This window comes from Erinaceus europaeus, chromosome 4, assembly GCF_950295315.1.
Source record: "Erinaceus europaeus chromosome 4, mEriEur2.1, whole genome shotgun sequence".
NCBI lineage: Eukaryota > Metazoa > Chordata > Mammalia > Eulipotyphla > Erinaceidae > Erinaceus > Erinaceus europaeus.
Window position 1 is genome coordinate 74,594,927 of NC_080165.1, and position 19,780 is coordinate 74,614,706.

At 42.5% G+C, this 19,780-nt stretch overlaps 1 protein-coding gene across 1 annotated transcript in view; it reads left to right on the forward strand.

The window, feature by feature from the left end:
• Positions 1–352: 352 nt before the first annotated feature.
• B3GAT2 (beta-1,3-glucuronyltransferase 2) overlaps positions 353–19,780 on the forward strand; it is a 95,069-nt gene continuing 75,641 nt past the window's right edge. Inside the window, exon 1 of the mRNA XM_007529039.3 lies at positions 353–1,674. Within this exon, the coding sequence (XP_007529101.1) occupies positions 1,060–1,674 (615 nt within the window). The 5' untranslated portion in view covers positions 353–1,059. The remainder of the gene's footprint in view (positions 1,675–19,780) is intronic.

The window sequence follows — 19,780 nt, forward strand, 5'->3', positions numbered from 1 at the left end:
GAGAGAGAGAGTCTGCCTGCTCCAGTTGTGTACACCACACACACACACACACACACACACACACACACACGGGGGGGGGGCTGAGAGCCTGAGAAGGGCTCCTTTACCCTCTCCCGCTTCTCTCCACTTCTTACCCTAAGATTGCCGAGTTTTCCCCCACGGGAGTGGGTTTTCCTGGCTCATCTCCCAAGACCTTGCGGTGTTTCAGAAAACTAATTGTGTGCAGAGAAGACAGCCAGCAAACACCCGCACCCGAAGAGCGCGCCGCCGCACAGAGACCCTCCCCCCTCCCTTGCAAGGTGCAGCCGCGAGCAGCTCAGACCAGCGCAGAGCCGCCTCCCCCTCGCAGCCCCTCTCTGCCACTGGCAGCACAGCTGTCTTCTCACAGGCGGACTGGGAGGACGCTGGGAGTCTGCAGCGCCCCCGCCCTCTCGCTTTTTCTTTCTTTCCAGGTTTTGGGATCTCGCAGCCGGAGCCGGGAGAGGTTCTGAGAAGAGAAAGGGCGAGGGACAGGAGCGCAGGCTTCTGCTGCGGCGCGCCAACAAAACTGGGGACCCCCTCCGGGACCTCGCAGCCCTGGCTAGGATGTGACGAAGGAAAGCTCCCAGCATCTGCATCCCGCGCTCAAAGGTGCCACACAGAAAGCGCATCTGGGGAACCACGGTTGGGGTCCCTTTGCTCGCCGCGCCTCGGGACAGGGAGCAGCTCCCATTCTTCGGAAAGCGCGCACTGGGCATCATTGCTTTCTGAGCGCTTGGCACAACTCCGGAGCCAGCAGCGTGCACCTGGACCGAGTCCCGCTTCCCGCCTGCTCACAGAGTGGGGAGACAGCCCTCGCCTGCATTCCCTGTAGCCCCAGCTTCCTTGGCACCTGCGCTAACCTTCCAGACTTGGGCGTTGAACCCCGCGGCTCCGGGTCCCTGCGTCGCCCTCGACCCCATGGAGAGCGCACCAGCAGCGGCTTCCTGAGTGCAAACGCCGCGGCCGTCCAAACTGCGTTGGGTTCCCCCGGCTCGCCCCTTTTTCGGAGGTGACCGAGAGGCCGGGAGAGAGCGCATCATGAAGTCCATGCTGTTCAGCCGCTTCTTTATCCTCCTGCCCTGGATCCTCATCGTCATCATTATGCTCGACGTGGACACGCGCAGGCCTGCGCCCCCATTAACCCCGCGCCCCTACTTCTCTCCCTACGCCGGGGGCCGCGGGGGTGCCAGAATCCCGCTTCGCAGGAGCCGCCCTGACGGCCGCCCCGGGCGCGGTTTAGAAAAGCTCAACGAGTCTCGGTCTCAAGCTCAGCCCGAGCCGCAGCTGCCCACCATCTATGCCATCACGCCCACCTACAGTCGCCCGGTGCAGAAAGCCGAACTAACCCGCCTGGCCAACACTTTCCGCCAGGTGGCGCAGCTGCACTGGATCGTGGTGGAGGACGCGGCGGCGCGCAGCGAGCTGGTGAGCCGCTTCCTGGCGCGGGCCGGGCTGCCCAGCACGCACCTGCACGTGCCCACGCCGCGGCGCTACAAGCGGCCCGGGCTGCCGCGCGCCACCGAGCAGCGCAACGCGGGCCTCGCGTGGCTGCGCCAGAGGCACCAGCACCTGCTCCTGCATCAGCGCGCTCAGCCCGGGGTGCTCTTCTTCGCCGACGACGACAACACCTACAGCCTGGAGCTCTTTCAGGAGGTAGCGGCCGTCCTCCCCAACCCGGGTTGGGAGGTGGGAAAGGCTGGAGAGAGCGGATTGGGACTTCGGGGCCGCGCAGGTTGTAGTCAGGGGTCCCCAAATGCGGAAGCTCCACTTTCTGACTTCTTACTTTGCTTGGGCTTATTCGGGGTTCCAGGTGGAGCACTGGTTGTGGACAGTCCCTTATGACCCTGTTGGCGGGGGGGGGGGGGGGAACGGGACGCTTCCCAGGGGGCTGGAGGAGCGCAGTTGTTCTGGGGAGGAGGGAATCTAGTTCCGAGCCTTTGCAGGAGGAGCACATGTGCAAGGTGCGGGAATAGCTTCTGGGAGCCGGGCTCAGGCCAGTGTATGGAGCGGGCTGGGGACCCTGCACGCTGACTTGGGGCTGACTTAGGATATCTCCCCCCCCCCAAAAAAAAAGGCTTGTTAATGCACAAGGTATAAATCTCAAGCCATGTGAGGAGGACAGTGGAAATGGCAACCAAAAATCAGCCCAGAGACAAATCTCCATGCCTTTAACTGTGTAGGTCGGCAAATAGTTCTTAGTGAAAATACTGACTTGTGTGGGCTTCTACCCATACCTGCGCAAAAACCCTTTCTGACTCTGAAAATTACCTCCTTTTCATAGCAACACTGGCCAATGATTTGAGACTATTCTACCCCCATGGTTCTGTCTGCTGTCTGCAGAGGTTATCAGCTAGGCTGCCCAGCTCCGTTTCCTACGGGTTTCTTTGTTTTGGCACATTAGCCAGGTCACTCTCAAACAGGACCCGTGCATCCTAACGGTGCTGGCAATAGGTGCAGCCCCCAGCCCTTCATTTTAGATGGCTTGCTTTACACGTGCATAGAGCCTGCAGGGATTAAAACAGGTGTTATAACTTGAGGCTAATATTTGCTGTCTCTGTATTATTGAGCAAATGAGATTGGGTTACAAGTTGTCAGTTTTCTTCTTCCTCATACACCTATGTGTATGGGGGGGGGGGTTGACTTCTTTGACATCCTGTGAGACTAATGCATTCCCCTACCCCCAGATTCCTTGATATCTTGCCATTAGCAAGACTCCATCAGCGCACGCCACCACCCCTGCAGTAAACCGGACAGACCTTGTTTAGTAAACACATTTCCCATACGTCCATCCTAATGTCTTAGTTTGACTTTGTTGCTCTGAAGATAGAATTACTCTCTACCCTTCTAGTTTAATTTTCTTGCCTCTGTGGTTAAAAAAGAAATAACATTTCGTAAGGACATTTGCCGCCTCCATCTCTATTCAGCCTTCATTATTCCTTCATGAATAAAAGGCTTAGTAAGCACCTTTTCTTTAACTATGTAGCCCTTTCATGTTTCTTCAGGAGGAATAAATAAGCTGGCGATGTATGGTAGTCTTTGTTAATACTGAGATAAAACTGTTGTCTGATATTTGTTGTGCTTCATCTCCTATTTTGAACCTCTTAATGTAGTCTTTCTCCCCAAACACAAGGTTAATATTTTGTAGCAAAAGCTTTTACATTTCAGTGCACTATGATTTTAAATCCCAGGGGTGTTTTTCTTTTCCTTCTACAACTTGGAAGCTGTATGACCTGTGAATGCGTGTAGTCTTGCGTAAGTGCATATCTTCATTAACCTTCTATGGAGGTGGACTGCAAAGGAGGCATGATTTTTCACTTTATTCTCAGCTTCTAGCCTGTTGATGTGTTAGATAAGTGGAAGAGTTGGCACACATACGCAGTAGAATAATTTCTTTGATGCTCCCCAAGCTGAATGGAAGGTTTGTTGGTGGTATAAATTAAGCAACAGAAGAATCTAGTGGATTTTTTCCTTTGGTTCATAGTTGGGAGGAGAGAAATAGAAAGAAAAGAGAGCAAGAGGGAAAAAAAGAAAGAAAACATTATTGGTCAAGAGGAAAATGTCGGCAAAAAATCTGTAAGACTTTCAATTTCAATTGGAAATAATGAAGAACTTTTTAAAACCTTAAGAGAGGCTTTTGTTGTTGTTGTTTATTTTTTTGTTTTGGTTATCACTGGTACTTCACCACCTCAGATCAGCTTTTTCCAGACGGGAAGACACCACAACACTAGAGCTTCTATCAGTGTGGTGGGGGCCAGGCTCAAACCCAAGTCATGTCCATAACAAAGTGCTTTTTTTTTACAGAGTGGTGCCAAGTATAAGATACAACAGAAAGGATTTTTTAAAGCATAATCCACTTAGAATTTTAATTCTATAGAGGTTATGCCCAGAAAGTAATTATTTAATTCATCCCTTTCTACAGTATTTTTAATAGATAGGCATATATTCATCAGACATCTTTGTTGATACTTTCATGTGTCCCTGATATAATACATCCTTTTCCTTGCAAGGCAAGTAGAACTCAACTCTTAAAAATTTTAATTAGGTGGGAGTTGGGTGGTAGCGCAGCAGGTTAAGTGCATGTGGAGCAAAGCACAAGGACCGGCTTAAAGATCTTTCTCTCCCCCTCTCGGTCTTCCCGTCCTTTCTCCATTTCTCTCTGTCCTATCCAACAACGACGACATCAATAACAACAACAATAATAACTCCAACAACAATAAAAACAAAGGCAACAAAAAGGAAATGGAAATAAATATTTTTTTAAAATTTTAATTAGATGGGAGTTGGGTGGTAGCGCAGCGGATTAAGCACATGTAGAGCAAAGCACAAGGACCAGATTAAACATCCCAGTTTCAACCCCCAGCTCCCCACCTGCAGGGCAGTCACTTCACAAGCAGTGAAGCAGGTCTGCAGGTGTCTATCTTTCTCTTACCCTCTCTGTCTTCCCCTCCTCTCTCCATTTCTCTCTGTCCTATCCAACAATAACGACATCAATAAAGCAAAGGGCAACAAAAGGGAATAAATAAATAAATATTTTTTTAAATTTTTAATTAGGTATCTGCGTACCCATCCCACCACAGATTTAAGTCCTCCACCATTTAAGTCCCAGAACCATGGGCTCTGGGTCCTCAATGCCCTCTCAGACCTCTCCTGCAGCTCCCCACCCCATGCCTTGGCCTTGTTGCAACAGATCTATCACAGAAGGGTGAGTAATTGTACCATGTGACAACTAATTTGTAAACCATTATTTTCCATTAATTTGTAAAACCATTACTAATTTGTAAACCATTATTTGTAAACCATTATTTGTAAACCATTATTTGTAAACCATTAAACCACTAATTTGTAAACCATTATTTAATTTGTAAACCATTATATATATGTGTGTGTGTGTGTGTGTGTGTGTGTGTGTGTGTCTGTGTCCTTTATAAGAAGTCCTTTGGTATCTCCTGAAACAAGGTGATGAACTAAAATATACCTGTGCGGGGGTGGGGCGGTAGAGCAGTAGGTTCCGCGCATTTGGCGCAAAGCACAAGGACCATCAGAAAGATGGGGGTTTGAGCCCCCAGCTCCCCACCTGTAGTGGAGTCGCTTCACATACGGTGAGGCAGGCCTGCAGGTGTCTTAGCTTTCTCTCCCTCTCTCTGTCTTCCCCTCCTCTCTCCATTTTTCTCTGTCCTATCCAACAATGATGACAGCAATAACAACGATAATAATGACCACAGCAGTGGTAAAACATCCAGGGTAACAAAAAAAAAAAAAGGAGAAAAATGGCCTCCAGGAGCAGTGGATTCCTGGTGCAGACACAGAGCCCGGGCAATAACCCTGGAGGCAAAAAAAAATGGGTTGGGGTTGGGGTTGGGGTTGGGGTTGGGGTTGGGGTTGGGGTTGGGGGGGGTAGAATACAGGTTCAAGAAGGATGACAGAGGACCTAGTGGACGTTGTATTGTTATATGGAAAACTGAAAAATGTTATGCATGTACAAACTATTGTATTTACTGCTAAATGTAAAACATTAATTCCTCAATAAAGAAATTTTTAAAAAAATTAAAAAAAAAAAAAAAGTCCTCAGCACCACCAGAAGCCAGTGATTAGCAGTGCTCTGGTAAAAGAGGATTTTTAGTATTTTCATATTAGTATGTATTCTTATTTCTTTTTTATTATTTATTTATTTTTGCCTCCAGGGTTATTGCTGGGCTCAGTGCCTGCACCATGAATCCACTGCTCCTGGAGGCCATTTCCTCCTCTTTTGTTGCCCTTGTTGTAGCCTTGTTGTGGTTATTATTGTTGTCGATTTCGTTCGTTGTTGGCTAGGACAGAGAGAAATAGAGAGAAGAGGGGAAGACAGAAAGGGAAGAGAAAGACAGACACCTGCAGACCTGCCTCACGGCCTGCAAAGCGACTCCCTGCAGGTGGGAAGCTGGAGGCTCAAACTGGGGTCCTTGTGCCTGTCCTTGCACCAAGTGCGCTTAACCTGCTGTGCTACCACCTGACCCCCTGTATTCTTATTTCTGTACATTAATGAAATGGTCTGTCCTATACCAATTCTAGGATTAATGACTCCATGTGGACCACAGTCTAGACAATGCACTTTTGGAGGAAAGTTATTGTATGGGTGAGAGGGGGAGGATTTGGGCCAGGTTTGTCCTCCATGCGTTTAAAGGAACATCACATAAACTCAACAAAGCATTGAGGAGAAAGCAGGATTTTTCAATAATTTTAAACTTTATTCAGGAAAATTGAGAACATGTTGGAGTACACTTAGCCTAAGAGAGCCGGAGAGGCCTTTACTCATTTGATGGGAGGTCCATGTAGGCAGAGAGAGAGCTATGTCCATAGGACTAGTTTATATAAACTTTTATATAAACATCCAAGCCCCACCTTCACCTCCTTTCTAAGCCACGCCCACACCTGTTACCATTCCCATTTCCTGTGCAAAAGTTTCCTTCCCCCAGGTACACAGGTGTGCCTGGGGAATGTGTGTTCTGGTGTGGTGCAGCAGTGTCTGTGTTCCCTCAGGTACTTCCTGTCACTTCAGACCTCAACAGCAGTAGGACCAGGTAAAACATCTAAATATTGCAGCTTCTTAGGAGAAAAAAAAAAAAAAAAAAAAGATGCTGATCAAGGATGCTGTAGGACCAAAGCATATATCTCAGCACTTTTCTTGTGCACACATACAAATTAGTTTTTAAGTAATTCACAGTACTTAAGAATGTCTGACTTCATCTTTTATTCATAGTACTTCTAATTTCCATGGTAGATGTTTAAATAGATAAGATAAAAGGGGGAAACTGAACCAAGTACAAGTTACCTCACTAAGCATTGGCTGCAAATGAAAGAAAGTAAAAGATGAAAGTTTTCCAAATTAAATTAAAGGCGAAACAGGCTACCTGTGTTCAGTTATTCCTCCCTGGTAACTGAAATGGTGCTTTCTTTTCCATACAGCTAAGCAATTATCAGTTTCACCTTTCAACTCATCTATGCTGCTAAGAAAGAAATACTAGTGTGGAGCAATTGTATGTTAATAGCTAAATTCATTTGCAAATAAAGCTCAGTGTGAGTAACAGCTATAGAAATGGCTGTCATTGGAGAAGAAAGTGGTAGGGATTTTCAGGTTTCCTGTATCTCAGATACCCATGCTTTTCTAGTTGTATTGATGGGAGTTTGTACAATGGATCACAGGTAACCCTGCCTCCTTGTGCACCCTATTGATCTAGCTCCCCAGAAAAGCTTATTTGCAAAAGATTTCAACTGCTTTAATAAATGCCACCACTACAGATATATGGGACTTTCTATCTAGTCATATTTTCAATAACACAATTGATAATAATTCTGTTCTTCAAAAGAAAAAGTAAACCCACCCTTTCTTGAGTTTAAAGCTGATGCTTTCCAGCTGAAGTTGCTTTGCCTTTGGAAATCAATGGAAAGATTAAAAAAAAAAATAGTACTTTTGTAGCAAGGGAAAAAAGACTTATAAGGTTTACTTTAAATTTAATGAGGTAACTCTGGGAGGTAGGCCATCACTAAGACACATAAGGATCTCATGGAAGGACTCAGTTAAATGAAACGTTTTGAAGATGTTCCTGGCAAGCAATGAGCTGGAGGCCTTTTGGGGTTTTTATTAGATGTTGTTAAACTGTTTGTGTGCTGAAAGATGGAGAAGTTGAGGTTTAATCCTTTCCTGCTCCTTTCTAAATATTTATTCTCCCTTCTCTCTCCAATTCATTTACCTGAGGCTTGTCTGAGCCACAGTCCAAAAGCTATTCAAATTTATAGCACTTTTTCCTCTAAACAACTAATTCTGTATTCCTGAAAAGACATGATCTACCTTTCATACAGTTACTTACTGTAAGGTAAGGTAATTATCTTTTTTATCTGAAGCAACCTAAAAAAGTATCTTAAATATATCACAAAATCCAATTTTCTAAAAAATTTATCTCATGTCTATTTATCCCCCCTTTTAAAAGCATATTAATCATCATGCCATAGATCTGGAAAAAATATGAGAATTTTCTTAGACTATAAGTTAAATGTATACCCCTCTCTTTTTTTTACTCTTCCTGTATGAACAGTACTTGAGTTATAGCTCATTTTTGAGAGTTTTCTTTAGAAAACAGCAGTTTTTGTTTGGATTTTGACATTTTAATTGACCAGAAATAGCAATTTGAATTTAAGAGATGCTTCCTTTTGCCTCTTCCTAATGCCTTTTTTCCATTCTTCTTCCTCCACCTTCCTTTTTACTGATTATTCTCTCTCATTAGTAGACATGGAGATACTGTTTCAGATTATTTAGTGCAATGAATGTGTGCCTTTTAAATATCTAGGCTTATATGTTTAAATGTTTGCTGCTTTTTTGAAACTATGGCAGGTGACTCCACTTTCTTCTGTCTACTCCACTTGCCTCTAAATTACAAGCTGGTAAATTTTCTACTGTGCGAACAGTAATAGAATAGTAATTGCTTTTAAGGCATGCGACAAAAGCAGAATAGAAGAACCAGTGTCATTGAGTACTTAACTATTCTAGATGGCATTCATGTAGTACTTGAAAATAATGCAGAATTGAAGGAATAACAGTCTTGGGTTTTGCGTGTGACTTGAATAACAGTCTGAAATTTTGCAAGTGACTTAAGCCAATCCAGTATTATTTATTCTACACTGAACAGATTTCATTCCATTTCCATCTTAGTCTAAAACTTATTCTTCCATTTAATTCTGTGAGCCCTCATAGCATCCATGGCCAGTAGACACATTTGCTGATATAAACATATCAGTTGTGGGAAAAGTTTAATTTTAATGTTATTTAACATTAAATAACATTATTTAGTATTTTAACATTAAATAACAATATTTAATGTTATTCCTGATAAGTCTGTTTAAGCCTTTTGGACCCTGGTGACATATTTACTTAGTATGTATAAATTAGAATACCACATTTTTCTACATTTAGTTTTCAGTTCCACTGAAGTATGAAGTTCAACTTTTACATAATTCTTGAATTTTCCACCCAAAACACAGTTATACTAGTCCATAGTTTGGTAGATAGGTAAGTTAAGTAGATTTCCAATTCACAGAAATAAAGTGATAGGCAATTGTTCATACCTGCTTTGAGGGGTATTATATTAACGTTAAATTAGTGTTAGGGTTAAATTTACCACAGACATAAGAAAATTACAGTTAACAGCAATTAAGCACTAACTATGGGCCAGGAAATTCCACTTAGGGTTCTGCATATATTAATACATAAAATTAAATTAAGTTATCTGCCCAGGGAAGTCAGGTTGGTGATATGGTAGTATCTGCAACTTGGTAGCTAGAAAAACATTAAGATATAAAGCAGAACAAATTGTTTCATAATCAGGAACCTAAAGGCAAGAATATAGCTGAGGCTAGGAGGTGGCGCACCTGGTTAAGCACACACATTACTGTGCAAAAGGACCCAGGTTCAAGCCCTTGGTCCCCACCTGCAGAGGGAAAGCTTCACAAGTGGTGAAGCAGGGCTGCATGTGTCTTACTGTCTCTTTCCTCTCTGTCCCTCCCCTCAGTTTCTTTCTGTCTCTATCCAATAATAAAAATGAAAAGAAATTTAAAAAAATGTTTTAAAGAATATAGCTGATGAGATTTGGGGTCTCCATTTTGGAAAAAGCTAGCAGGTCTATTTTAGGTATATTCCAAGGGGCCCAAAACTTTATTAATGTTTGCCTGAGCCAGACACCTAACATGTAGGTAGACCGAAGGTATTGTCTGGGGATATGGTGTCCGAGTTGGAAATAGGACTAGAAAGTTAACAACAACCATGAAATACTAATTCCTTCCACCTTACCCCACACTGATAATTAGACATAAATATAGTTCTGTAGTAAACTCTGGTGCGTGCGTGTGTGTGTGTGTGTGTGTGTGTGTGTGTGTGTGTATCCTGAATCTAATAGTCATTTTACCTCTGATTGGTATAATCAGTGTCTCTGCTTTATAGTTTGCTGGAAGTATCTGGAAGTGATTTGTAAAGGCCCTGAAGCTGTTTAGAGGCAGGATTTTGAATCTAAACATGCTGTTTTTAGAACCTGTTCACCTCATTTAACTTGTACCTTCAGGTGGAGAATAGATCATTGTGATAAGGAAACCTTTGTATCAGCAGGAGTCTTCATATATTATTAATATGTTTGCTGTCTTCTGCCACACTTCTACTGAGGAATTTCTTCTTGACTGTATCAACTTTGAATTTTATCTTTGACCTTTTTTTCCTGATACCATATGGCATTGAAAAGTTTACCTTCTGCGCAGTGATAGATAACATAATGGTGATTCAAAGAGACTCTTGCACCTGAGGTTCCAAAGTCCCAGGTTCAATTCCCCTGCCCCACCATAAGCCACAGCTGAGCAGTGCTCTGGTAAAAAGAAATAAAACGTTTACTTGTTCCCTCAGTATCTCAAATGTATAGACTGATTTTTAAATTTTTATTCAATTCAGATGAAAACTGCCAAATTAGTACATAACTTTGGTCATATTTTTAAACTGTGTATTCCATTTTTGTTATGCCTTGTGCACAAAGATGGGCCTAGACCTCTTAATAGATCTCTTTCTCTACTGTCACTGGTCATCTCTGTCAGGAACAACATAATGAACCCTTTTGTGGGCCCTCCATTTGGATCAACAATGGTAAAGACTGTCCCATTTTCTAAAGGAAGGTTGGGTCAACATACTCTGCCACTTGGGGAAGATGGGTCCTGCAATGAGTGCAGCCTAGAATGTTCCTAGCTATGACCGCAGAATGTGAGCTCAGACCTACAGGGATGAAGAAGTTACACAGGCTCCTGTGCTGAATCTGGGCCTCAGATTAAAATTATTGGGTTTACAGTTAACAATATTTACATACTTATACCATATTTGGGAGCTACTTTCTGCCCTGATCCAGCTTTCTAGTCCTATTTCCAACTCTGACACCATCTCCCCAGACAATACCTTCGGTCCACCTACATGTTAGGTGTCTGACTCAGGCAAAAATCAATAAAGTTTTGGGCCCCTTGGAATATACCTAAAATAGACCTGCTAGCTTTTTTCAAAATGGAGACCCCAAATCTCATCTGCTATATTCTTGCGATTAGGTTCCTGATTATTAAACAATTTGTTCTGCTTTGTATCTTAATGCTTTTCTTTTTTTTTAAATTTATTTTATTATTTATTTATTCCCTTTTGTTGCCCTTGCTGTTTTATTGTTGTGGTTATTGTTGTAGTCACCATTGATGTCATTGTTGTTGGATGGGACAGAGAGAAATGGAGAGAAGAGGGGAAGACAGAGAGGGGGAGAGAAAGACATCTGCAGACCTGCTTCACCGCTTGTGATGCGACTCCCCTGCAGGTGGGGAGCTGGGGGCTTGAACCGGGATCCTTACACCGGTCCTTGTGCTTTGCGCCACCTGCAATTAACCTGCTGCGCTACAGCCCAATTCCCTCTTAATGATTTTCCAGCCACCAAGTTGCAGATACTACCATGTCACCAACCTGACTTCCCTGGGCAGATGACCTCATCAATGTGTCCTGCAGCCCTGCCTCCCCAGAAGTCCTGCCCCACAAGGGAAAGAGACAGGCTGCGAGTAAGGATCAATCTGCCAATGCCCATGTTCAGCAGAGAAGCAGTTATGGAAGCCCAGCCTTCCACCTTCTGTACCCCATAAGGATCTTGGGTTCATGATCCCAGAGAGATAAAGAATAGAAGAGCTTTCAAGGGAGGGGATAGGATACAGAACTCTAGTAGTGAGAATTGTACCCCTCTTATCCTATGGTCTGGTTGATATTTTTTATTTTATAAGTAAATTTAAAAAATAGACATTGTGATGCACATACACACTCAAAAACAGGAGTTGATCATTGCTGCAGGAAAATAGAACTTTAAAATTAAACTTTTCCCTCAACTGATATGTTTATATCAGCAAATGTGTCTACTGGGCATAGATGCTATGAGGGCTCACAGAATTAAAAGGAAGAATAAGTTTCAGATTAAGATGGAAATGGAATGAAATCTGTTCAGTATAGAATAAATAATACTGGATCGGTTTAGGTCACTTGCAAAATCTCAGACTGTTATTCAAGTCACACGCAAAACCCAAGACTGTTATTCCTTCAACCTAAAAAAGCAAATATTTGTAAATTGTATCTTAATGTCCTAAAGAAAGCTGAGTGTGCTAAACACCCAACATTCCACAATTAACTGAGCTTTCACTTATCTCAGATAATTGTATTTTAGGAATAATAGTATCGCACACTGCAAGATTCCTTTTACCTACTTGAACTTAAATATTACCACATTTTGAAAATGCTTGAAATAGTTGAGTTTGACTTCTCTTTCACTTACTACTATTAATTGAACACCTACTATGTGCTGGGCAGTGTGCTTAATTATAGCAGAGGCCCACATGAATGTGCACACAAAATCCTACCTGTCATTGTTTGAACATCTGGACTGAATATGCATGCCAAGGTCACTGCATGTTGAGAGAAATGTAAGTGCCAAAGCAGGTCAAATGCCTGACAAAGTTGTAGGAAGTGACAATTTGAGCTTAAACCTGAAGGATGACGGAACCTTGGGAGCTAGAGCAGAGAGGACAGAGATATCCTCCTGGTCGAGGGACTCATATTTGTGAACTTCAAAAAAGAGAGTTTGCAAATTCAGAAAACCAAAAAAAAAAAAAAAGAAAGAAAGAAAACATGGTGGTGGCACACGTGGTTGACCACACATGTTAAAAAAATGAGGAAAGTAGCCCCTTCTCCATCTCTTGCATATCAAAGTGGACTTAGCATCTCTCCCTAGACTTGCAATAGGATATTAAGAAGTCTTTATATTTGAAGAAGGTGTTAAGTCATGTCTGTTAGATTAATATAAAGCCAAGATAGTATTTAGGAAGAGTGATCTATGAATTTGAAAAGTCTACATAGCAGTATCAAAAAAAGTCTTTCATTTTCTTCCCTCTGGTTATCAGATCCAGGAACAGATATTTTCACTTTCCCTTTTTATTTTATTTTATCATTTATTTAATTTTTATTTTTAAAAAGTAAAGATTGACTAAACCATAGGATGAGGGGTACAACTCCACACAATTCCCACCACCAGAAATCTGTATCCCATCACCTCCCCTGATAGCTTTCCTATTCTTTAACCTTCTGGAAGTATGAACCCAAGGTCATTGTGGGATGCAGAAAGTGGAAGGTCTAGCTTCTGTAATTGCTTTCTCATTGAACATGTGCATTGACAGGTCCATACTCCCAACCCGTCTCTCTCTTTCCCTAGTGGGACAGGGCTCTGGGGAAGCAGAGATCCAGGACACATTGGTGGGGTTGTCTGTCCAGGGATATCTGGTCGGCATCATGCTAGCATCTGGAACCTGGTAGTTGAAAAGAGAGTTAACATACAAAGACAAACAAATAGTTAAATAATCATGAACTTAAAGGCTGGAATAGTGCAGATGAAGAGTTTAGGGGTCCTCCATTTTGTAGATAGCTAATAGGCATATTTTAGTTATGTTCCAAAGGACCAGTGGTTATACTCGTTTTTTTTTTTTTTCTTTTTCTTTTTTCCCCTGAGCCTGAAATCTGATATGCAGGTGGATCCAAGTTATTGTCTGGGGAGATGATGTCATGGCTGGCAGAAGGACTAGAAAGCTGGATCATGGAAGAGAGTAGTTACCTAATATGGGAAAAGGGTATAAATATTGGTGACTGTAAACTCCATCATTTTGATGTGATCTGGGGCCCATATTCAGCTTAGGAGCCTATGTAACCTCTGCATCCCCGTAGATCTGAGCTCACATTCTGTGGTCATGAGTAGGAACATTCCAAGCTGCCCCAATATCAGGGCCCATCTTCCTCAGGTGTAACATAGAGTATGTTGTCCATCCACCCTTCAGAGAATGGAACATTCTCTACCATTGTTGATCCAAGTTGAGGGAAAGGTCCTATGGGGGCCCTCAAAGGGCCCTCGAAGGCCCCCATTGTTTTGTTCCTGATAGGGATGACTGGTAACAATGGACAGAGGGATTTATTTGAGTTCTAGACCCATCATGTCTGTTTGGGAATCTCAGGACTCCCCAAATAGGGCCCCAGCTGATGGGGTGGACTGATAATGACTAAAGAGTCATCATTAAAGTATGCCAGTTTCTTGCCCTTATGCAGGTTTTGCAGTCCTTGCTTTGATAAGGTTAGCTTTGGAGAGAGTGAGAAAACTGTAATGAAAAGTAGATGAAGAGGGTATCTACTTCTAAGTACACACTATTTCATTATGAACATTATACTGACTCACTACAGACTATTGTGTACTCTTGCTATCAGGAATATAGTTTGCCCTAATTTATGGATACATGTGAACATATGCTCTATCTCACAGGATCTAGTCTATATCTAGGTTTTGGGACTTTGTTAGGAAGTGAACCTCATGGAATGGAATTAGAGAATTACTATGAAAGGAAAGGTCTCACCTGAGTAATGAGAGTGAAGGGTTGACATTCCATGCCTGACGTCTCTGGACACAATCTGAAGTGAAGCATGCTGAGGTGGTACTCATTGCATTGATTAGGCTGGGGTCAGCAGATGCAATATCATTTGGTATGAACTGAGAGAGGCATGCAGGAAAGTGAGCCCCACCCTAGAGGTTCCAGCACTGGGGGAAATATAGGCTCTATAGAGGAAGTGGGAGGTTCCTGCTGCCTGCTGATAGTCTTATTGCAAGTCTTTTCCCCTGTATGTGACTTTTTGTTTCTCTCTTGCAGCCTTTAGGATCCTTTCTTTATCCTTACTTCTTTTCATTGTGACTATAATGTGTCTTGGTGTCTTCAGGTCTGGGTTGATTCTGTTTGGGACTATCTGGGCTTCTTGAATCTTAATGTCCTTTCTGTTGTTTAGGTCTGAGAAGTTTTCTTCTATTATTTCCTCTAGAATGTTTACTTCCCCTTCCTCTCTTTCTTCCTCTGATAGGCCAATTATATGAATTTTACTTCTTTTGCTCATCCTCTATGTCTCTGTTGTTGTTTTCAGTGTCTCTCAATCTCTTTTTGAGCTCTTTTACCTCTTTCTTTGTTTTATCTAGTTCATCCTCTGTCTGGATAATTCTGTTTTCTGCTTCTGTTAATCTGCTTTCCCTTCCCTCAGCTTCTTTCTTCAGTTCTGTTATAGTATTAGCTTGTTCTGCTAATTGGCCTTTTAGCTAAGCTATTTCAGCTTTCAGTTCTCTACCTCGAGGTAGCTTGTATTTTCCTTGAGGGTCTCATCGGTTGTTTCCCTAATTCTGATAGCCCTTTCCTCCATAGTTGTCTTCATTTCTGTGATTATTAAGTTTATTATTGCTAGCATGCTTTTCTTATCTCTGGTTACTTCTGACTGATTTGGACTTTTTCTGGGCTCCCGTCCTGATTCATTGTGGTAGCAGTTTTGTTTGCTCTTGATTTAATCATTTTTTTATTGATGTGGTTTTTATTTTTCTGTTCTGTCGTTTTTCAGTTGTTGTGTTTTGAGTACAAGCCATGCTATACGAAAGATCTTTATGATAAATGCAGTCACCAACCTCAGAAGTTACAATAGTAACTGAAGCAAGGATTGATGCAGTTCAACCAATACCAGTTAACCAAACAACACCTCCTGTCCATGAAAAAAATTAGCAACCAAATCCAAGAGAAAAAGAAAAGGGAATAAAGGGAAAGCAAGAATAGACAATTATGCAAATCTACTGTCCACTATAAATTCTAGGGATATCAAGAGGAGAAAGGGAAGTAAAGAAGACACACACACACAGTCCACTCTGAGTCAGATTTCTTCCCCAAAATAATTCATAAACGAGTATCAGTGAATTCAGAAAGCAAAAGAAGGAGGAAGGAAGGAAAGAAGAAAAAAAAAAAGACCAGTAAAAGGAAAGATTTTTTTTTAATTAGCTAGAAAGAGGGGAAAAGGAGAGTGGAGGGAAGAGGTAGAGAGAAACAAGTTCCTCTCACAATGGATAGGACACCCGGTCACCTAGCAATGGAAAAAACAACAACAGTTAATTTTGGTCAACCTGAAGAAGGAGGGAGAAGGGACATATGTATATAATAATTGTAATAATAAAATAAAATAGAGTAAAAAACCCTAACAGTTAGTCTGAACCTTGGTCCACTCCGGATTGGCTGCAGGCAGCCTGAGCAAAGACAGCCAATTGTAAGAAGTATCAGGGAGGGAAAAAAAAAAAAAAAACTCCAGGTAGTCTTTCCTAGGCAGGGATTAGGCTCTGACTGATCAGGTATTTTGTCACTCAAATAGAGCACCAGCCACTTAAAACAAAAGAAAGAAGGAAAATAAAAAGGAAAAGGCTAGAATGACACCCCTGGTGGGCAAGGAATCTTGGTAAAGAAAATAGCTCAGTGGGAAGCCTTCTAGGAGCAGCTGTCCAGCGCCTGGGGAGGGGGAAGGGGTGAGCTCAGAAATAATCAAAAGAGATTCCTTTCTTTGTCCCCCTGGCCTCCATTTGCCAACTCAAGAGTGAGTTATAGGACTCCATGAGGATCCCTTGTTCACCCTCCTACTGATGGCCCAGTATCCTACTCTATCCAGAGAATCCTAGGTTGCAAGCTGCTGCTTGTTGGAGCTCATGCCAGCTTCTGCTTCCAAGTCACCATCTTGGCTCTGCTCCCCCTTTCCCTTTTTAAATGGAACTTGGATAATGTAGGTGGTAGATTAGAACAACTATGGAGATGTATTGTTACATCTCATTGTACCAAGGAAGTGATAATATAAATTCTTTTTCCCCTCCAGCTTTATTTCTGGGGCTCAGTGCCTACACTACAAATCCACTGCCCCTGGCAGCCATTTTCCCCCCAATTTGGTTATTATTATTGCCATTGTTGTTGTTGGATAGGACAGAGAGAAATAGAGATAGGAGGGGAAGACACCTGCAGACCTGCTTCACCACTTGTTAAGTGATGCTCCTTCAGGTGGGGAGCTGGGGGCTCTAACCTGGATCCTTGAGCTGTCCTTGTGCTTTGTACCACATCCGCTAAACCCAACCCCTGATATAAATTCTTTATAGTGTTTAAATTCTTTATTCTACCAGCATCACATTTTTAATGTAACATCTGTTTTTTTAGTTCATTGGCTTCTCCTATTAGACTATAAACTCCATAAGAGTGGGAATTTTTTTTCTTAATTTTTAGTATATCACTTATATCCAGATCATTGCCTTGCTTTTAGTAAATGCCCATTAAATATTTGTTGAGTAAAGCAGCTGTCAGGTACTTAGAGCAAACAGCTCTATTCTAGAAGGAACCTGATCCTAGAGGAGGCTTGCACAGATATTGTCAATCAGATAGCAAATTGGAAGTTTGCATTGTATACTGAGGATTATATTGAGCCCTTTATGAAGTAACTATGATCTACATTCTGGTTCCAAGAACTTTAAAAAAGAGAGGGAATAACCATGAATATTATGTCTATGGCAAGGCATCTTTACTTGTGCCCATTAAGGAAAAGGGAAGGGATGTAAAGATGGTTGTGAGTTAGTTGAGTGTTAAATCTCTTCACACATAGAAAAAATGCAGAGGCTCATACACAAGTCAAGTATGAGCTTGAAAGTTAAACAGCCCCATGTTCAAATCCAGACTTCTATAGTGGTTACATTGCCACTGGAAGAGTTTACCTGCCTCACTGATGTAAATACTAGACTTTAGGCAAATTATAAATGCTAATTCTTTTCTCTTGTCTTTCCCTTGTATGCGACCACCCAACTGAGGGGAATAATAGGTTAGCTTTGCTATCTCCTTAGGTTAGATGTACTAAATAATCTGTTCCTGAAATCTGAACTGTATTTCTGCAGATCTGGGGGAAGAGTTGGGAGTAGAGATGGTTCTTAAATTAGTCTGTACCCAAATGAACCTGTGTAAATTGGGTATGTTCAACCATTGTTGGTTACTGCAGTGATTAGAAGCACAAGCATTAAATAACCCTATCTATAAAGAGTCCTGGGAAGAAAGTGAGATGTAAAAGATAGGAAATAGACATTATAGGCCAATCAAGTGGAAAGATGTTCTCCAGTGAGTTAAGGGGTTTGAGGCTAATTACTCAGAGTATGAAAGCTAGAAAGTGGGTTTAGGTGTTGCTCATGACAGAATGCTAAACTTCCTGGATTGGATTTTTACTTCCTCTTGAAGTCCCAACACCTACCCTTAGGCCTAGGGCGTACTACGATATAGACTGTTTCTAGCATAAATGAACAACTAATAGGGATACTCTGTCACAGAAGAGAGGGCAGCATGACAGACATGAAATGGATTCTTTTTTAAAGCACATTGTTAGAACCAGCTTTTAAATAACTGTTAAAGGTTATTTTCTCAATATAAGGTTAGGAGTATTCCTTTTCCCAGCATCCAGGCGAAGAGGTACAGAGTATCAGTCAACCCACCTTGTATTGTGCTCTAACCCTTTCAGCCTTCAATGAGACACTGAACTGGACTTTGTTTGACTGGCATTTATTGGGAAGTCAAAGTTCGACATCCTTGAGGAAACACTCACGAAAGACATGTCTCTGATATCTGATTACTGTAAAAAATGGCGACTAATCCCTAGCACTGCAAAAACGGTATCATCTGTTTTCCATCTACACCATGCCTCAGCCTCGCATGAGCTTAATGTGCAGCTTGGCAATATGAGAATCCAGCATGAAGCCCAGCCAGTCTATCTTGGCGTTACTCTCGATCGCACTCTGTCATTTCACAAACATCTCATAAAAACTGCAGCAAAGGTGGGCGCGAGGAATAACATCATTGCAAGACTGGCCAGCTCCTCATGGGGCACGAGCGCTTCCACACTACAATCATCATCTCTGGCATTATGCTATTCCACTGCAGAATACTGTGCCCCAGTATAGTTCCGTAGCCCCCATGTCCACTTGGTCGATTCCAAATTATATTCCTCCATGAGGATAATTTCTGGAACCATCCGTTCCACCCCGGTTCCATGGCTGCCAGTTCTTAGCAACATCGCCCCGCCAGATATTTGTCGGGATGCGGCATCATCTAAGTTCATTTCCCATGTCTACGCTCAACCGGACCTGCCAATATACGCGGATATCTTCACCCACCCTGTCCAACGCTTGACGTCTCGTCATCCAATCTGGTCCCCTACGCCTACACTGAACTTCTCTGTTCCAGACTCTTGGAAACAGAGTTGGCAGTCAGCTGAGGTAAAGAACAAACACCTCATCACAGACCCCTGCAAGCATCAACCCGGCTTTGACCTGGCACGTTATGATTGGGCCCTCCTCAATCGGTATTGAACAGGCCATGCCCGGTGCACCGCTATGTTCCACCGCTGGGGAGCCAGAGATGACCGGAACTGCCCCTGTGGCTACAGACAGACTATGACCCACATAGTCAACGACTGCCACCTCTCCAGATTCAAAGGAGGTCTCGAAACTTTACATCAGGCTCAACCTGATGCTGTTGACTGGCTACGGAAGAAGGGCAAACGCTAGAAGAAGAATTGGGAAGTCTAATCTGAGCTTTTTTTTTCCTTTAGCCATTTTTTATATTGTCATAAGTAAAGACATTGTATAGCTTATTTCATGCCAGCATAGGGAAGATGTAGCACTTAGAGTGGTGTGTGTGTGTGTGTGTGTGTGTGTGTGTGTGTGTGTGTGTGTGTGTGTTTATCCATTGTAATTGTAGCAGTTATTCCTTATTTTTTATACACAGACCTTGGACCTTTGTCATACTCAGAGGTCTGATGCAGTGTTCCTCAGTATTCTCTAACTCTTAA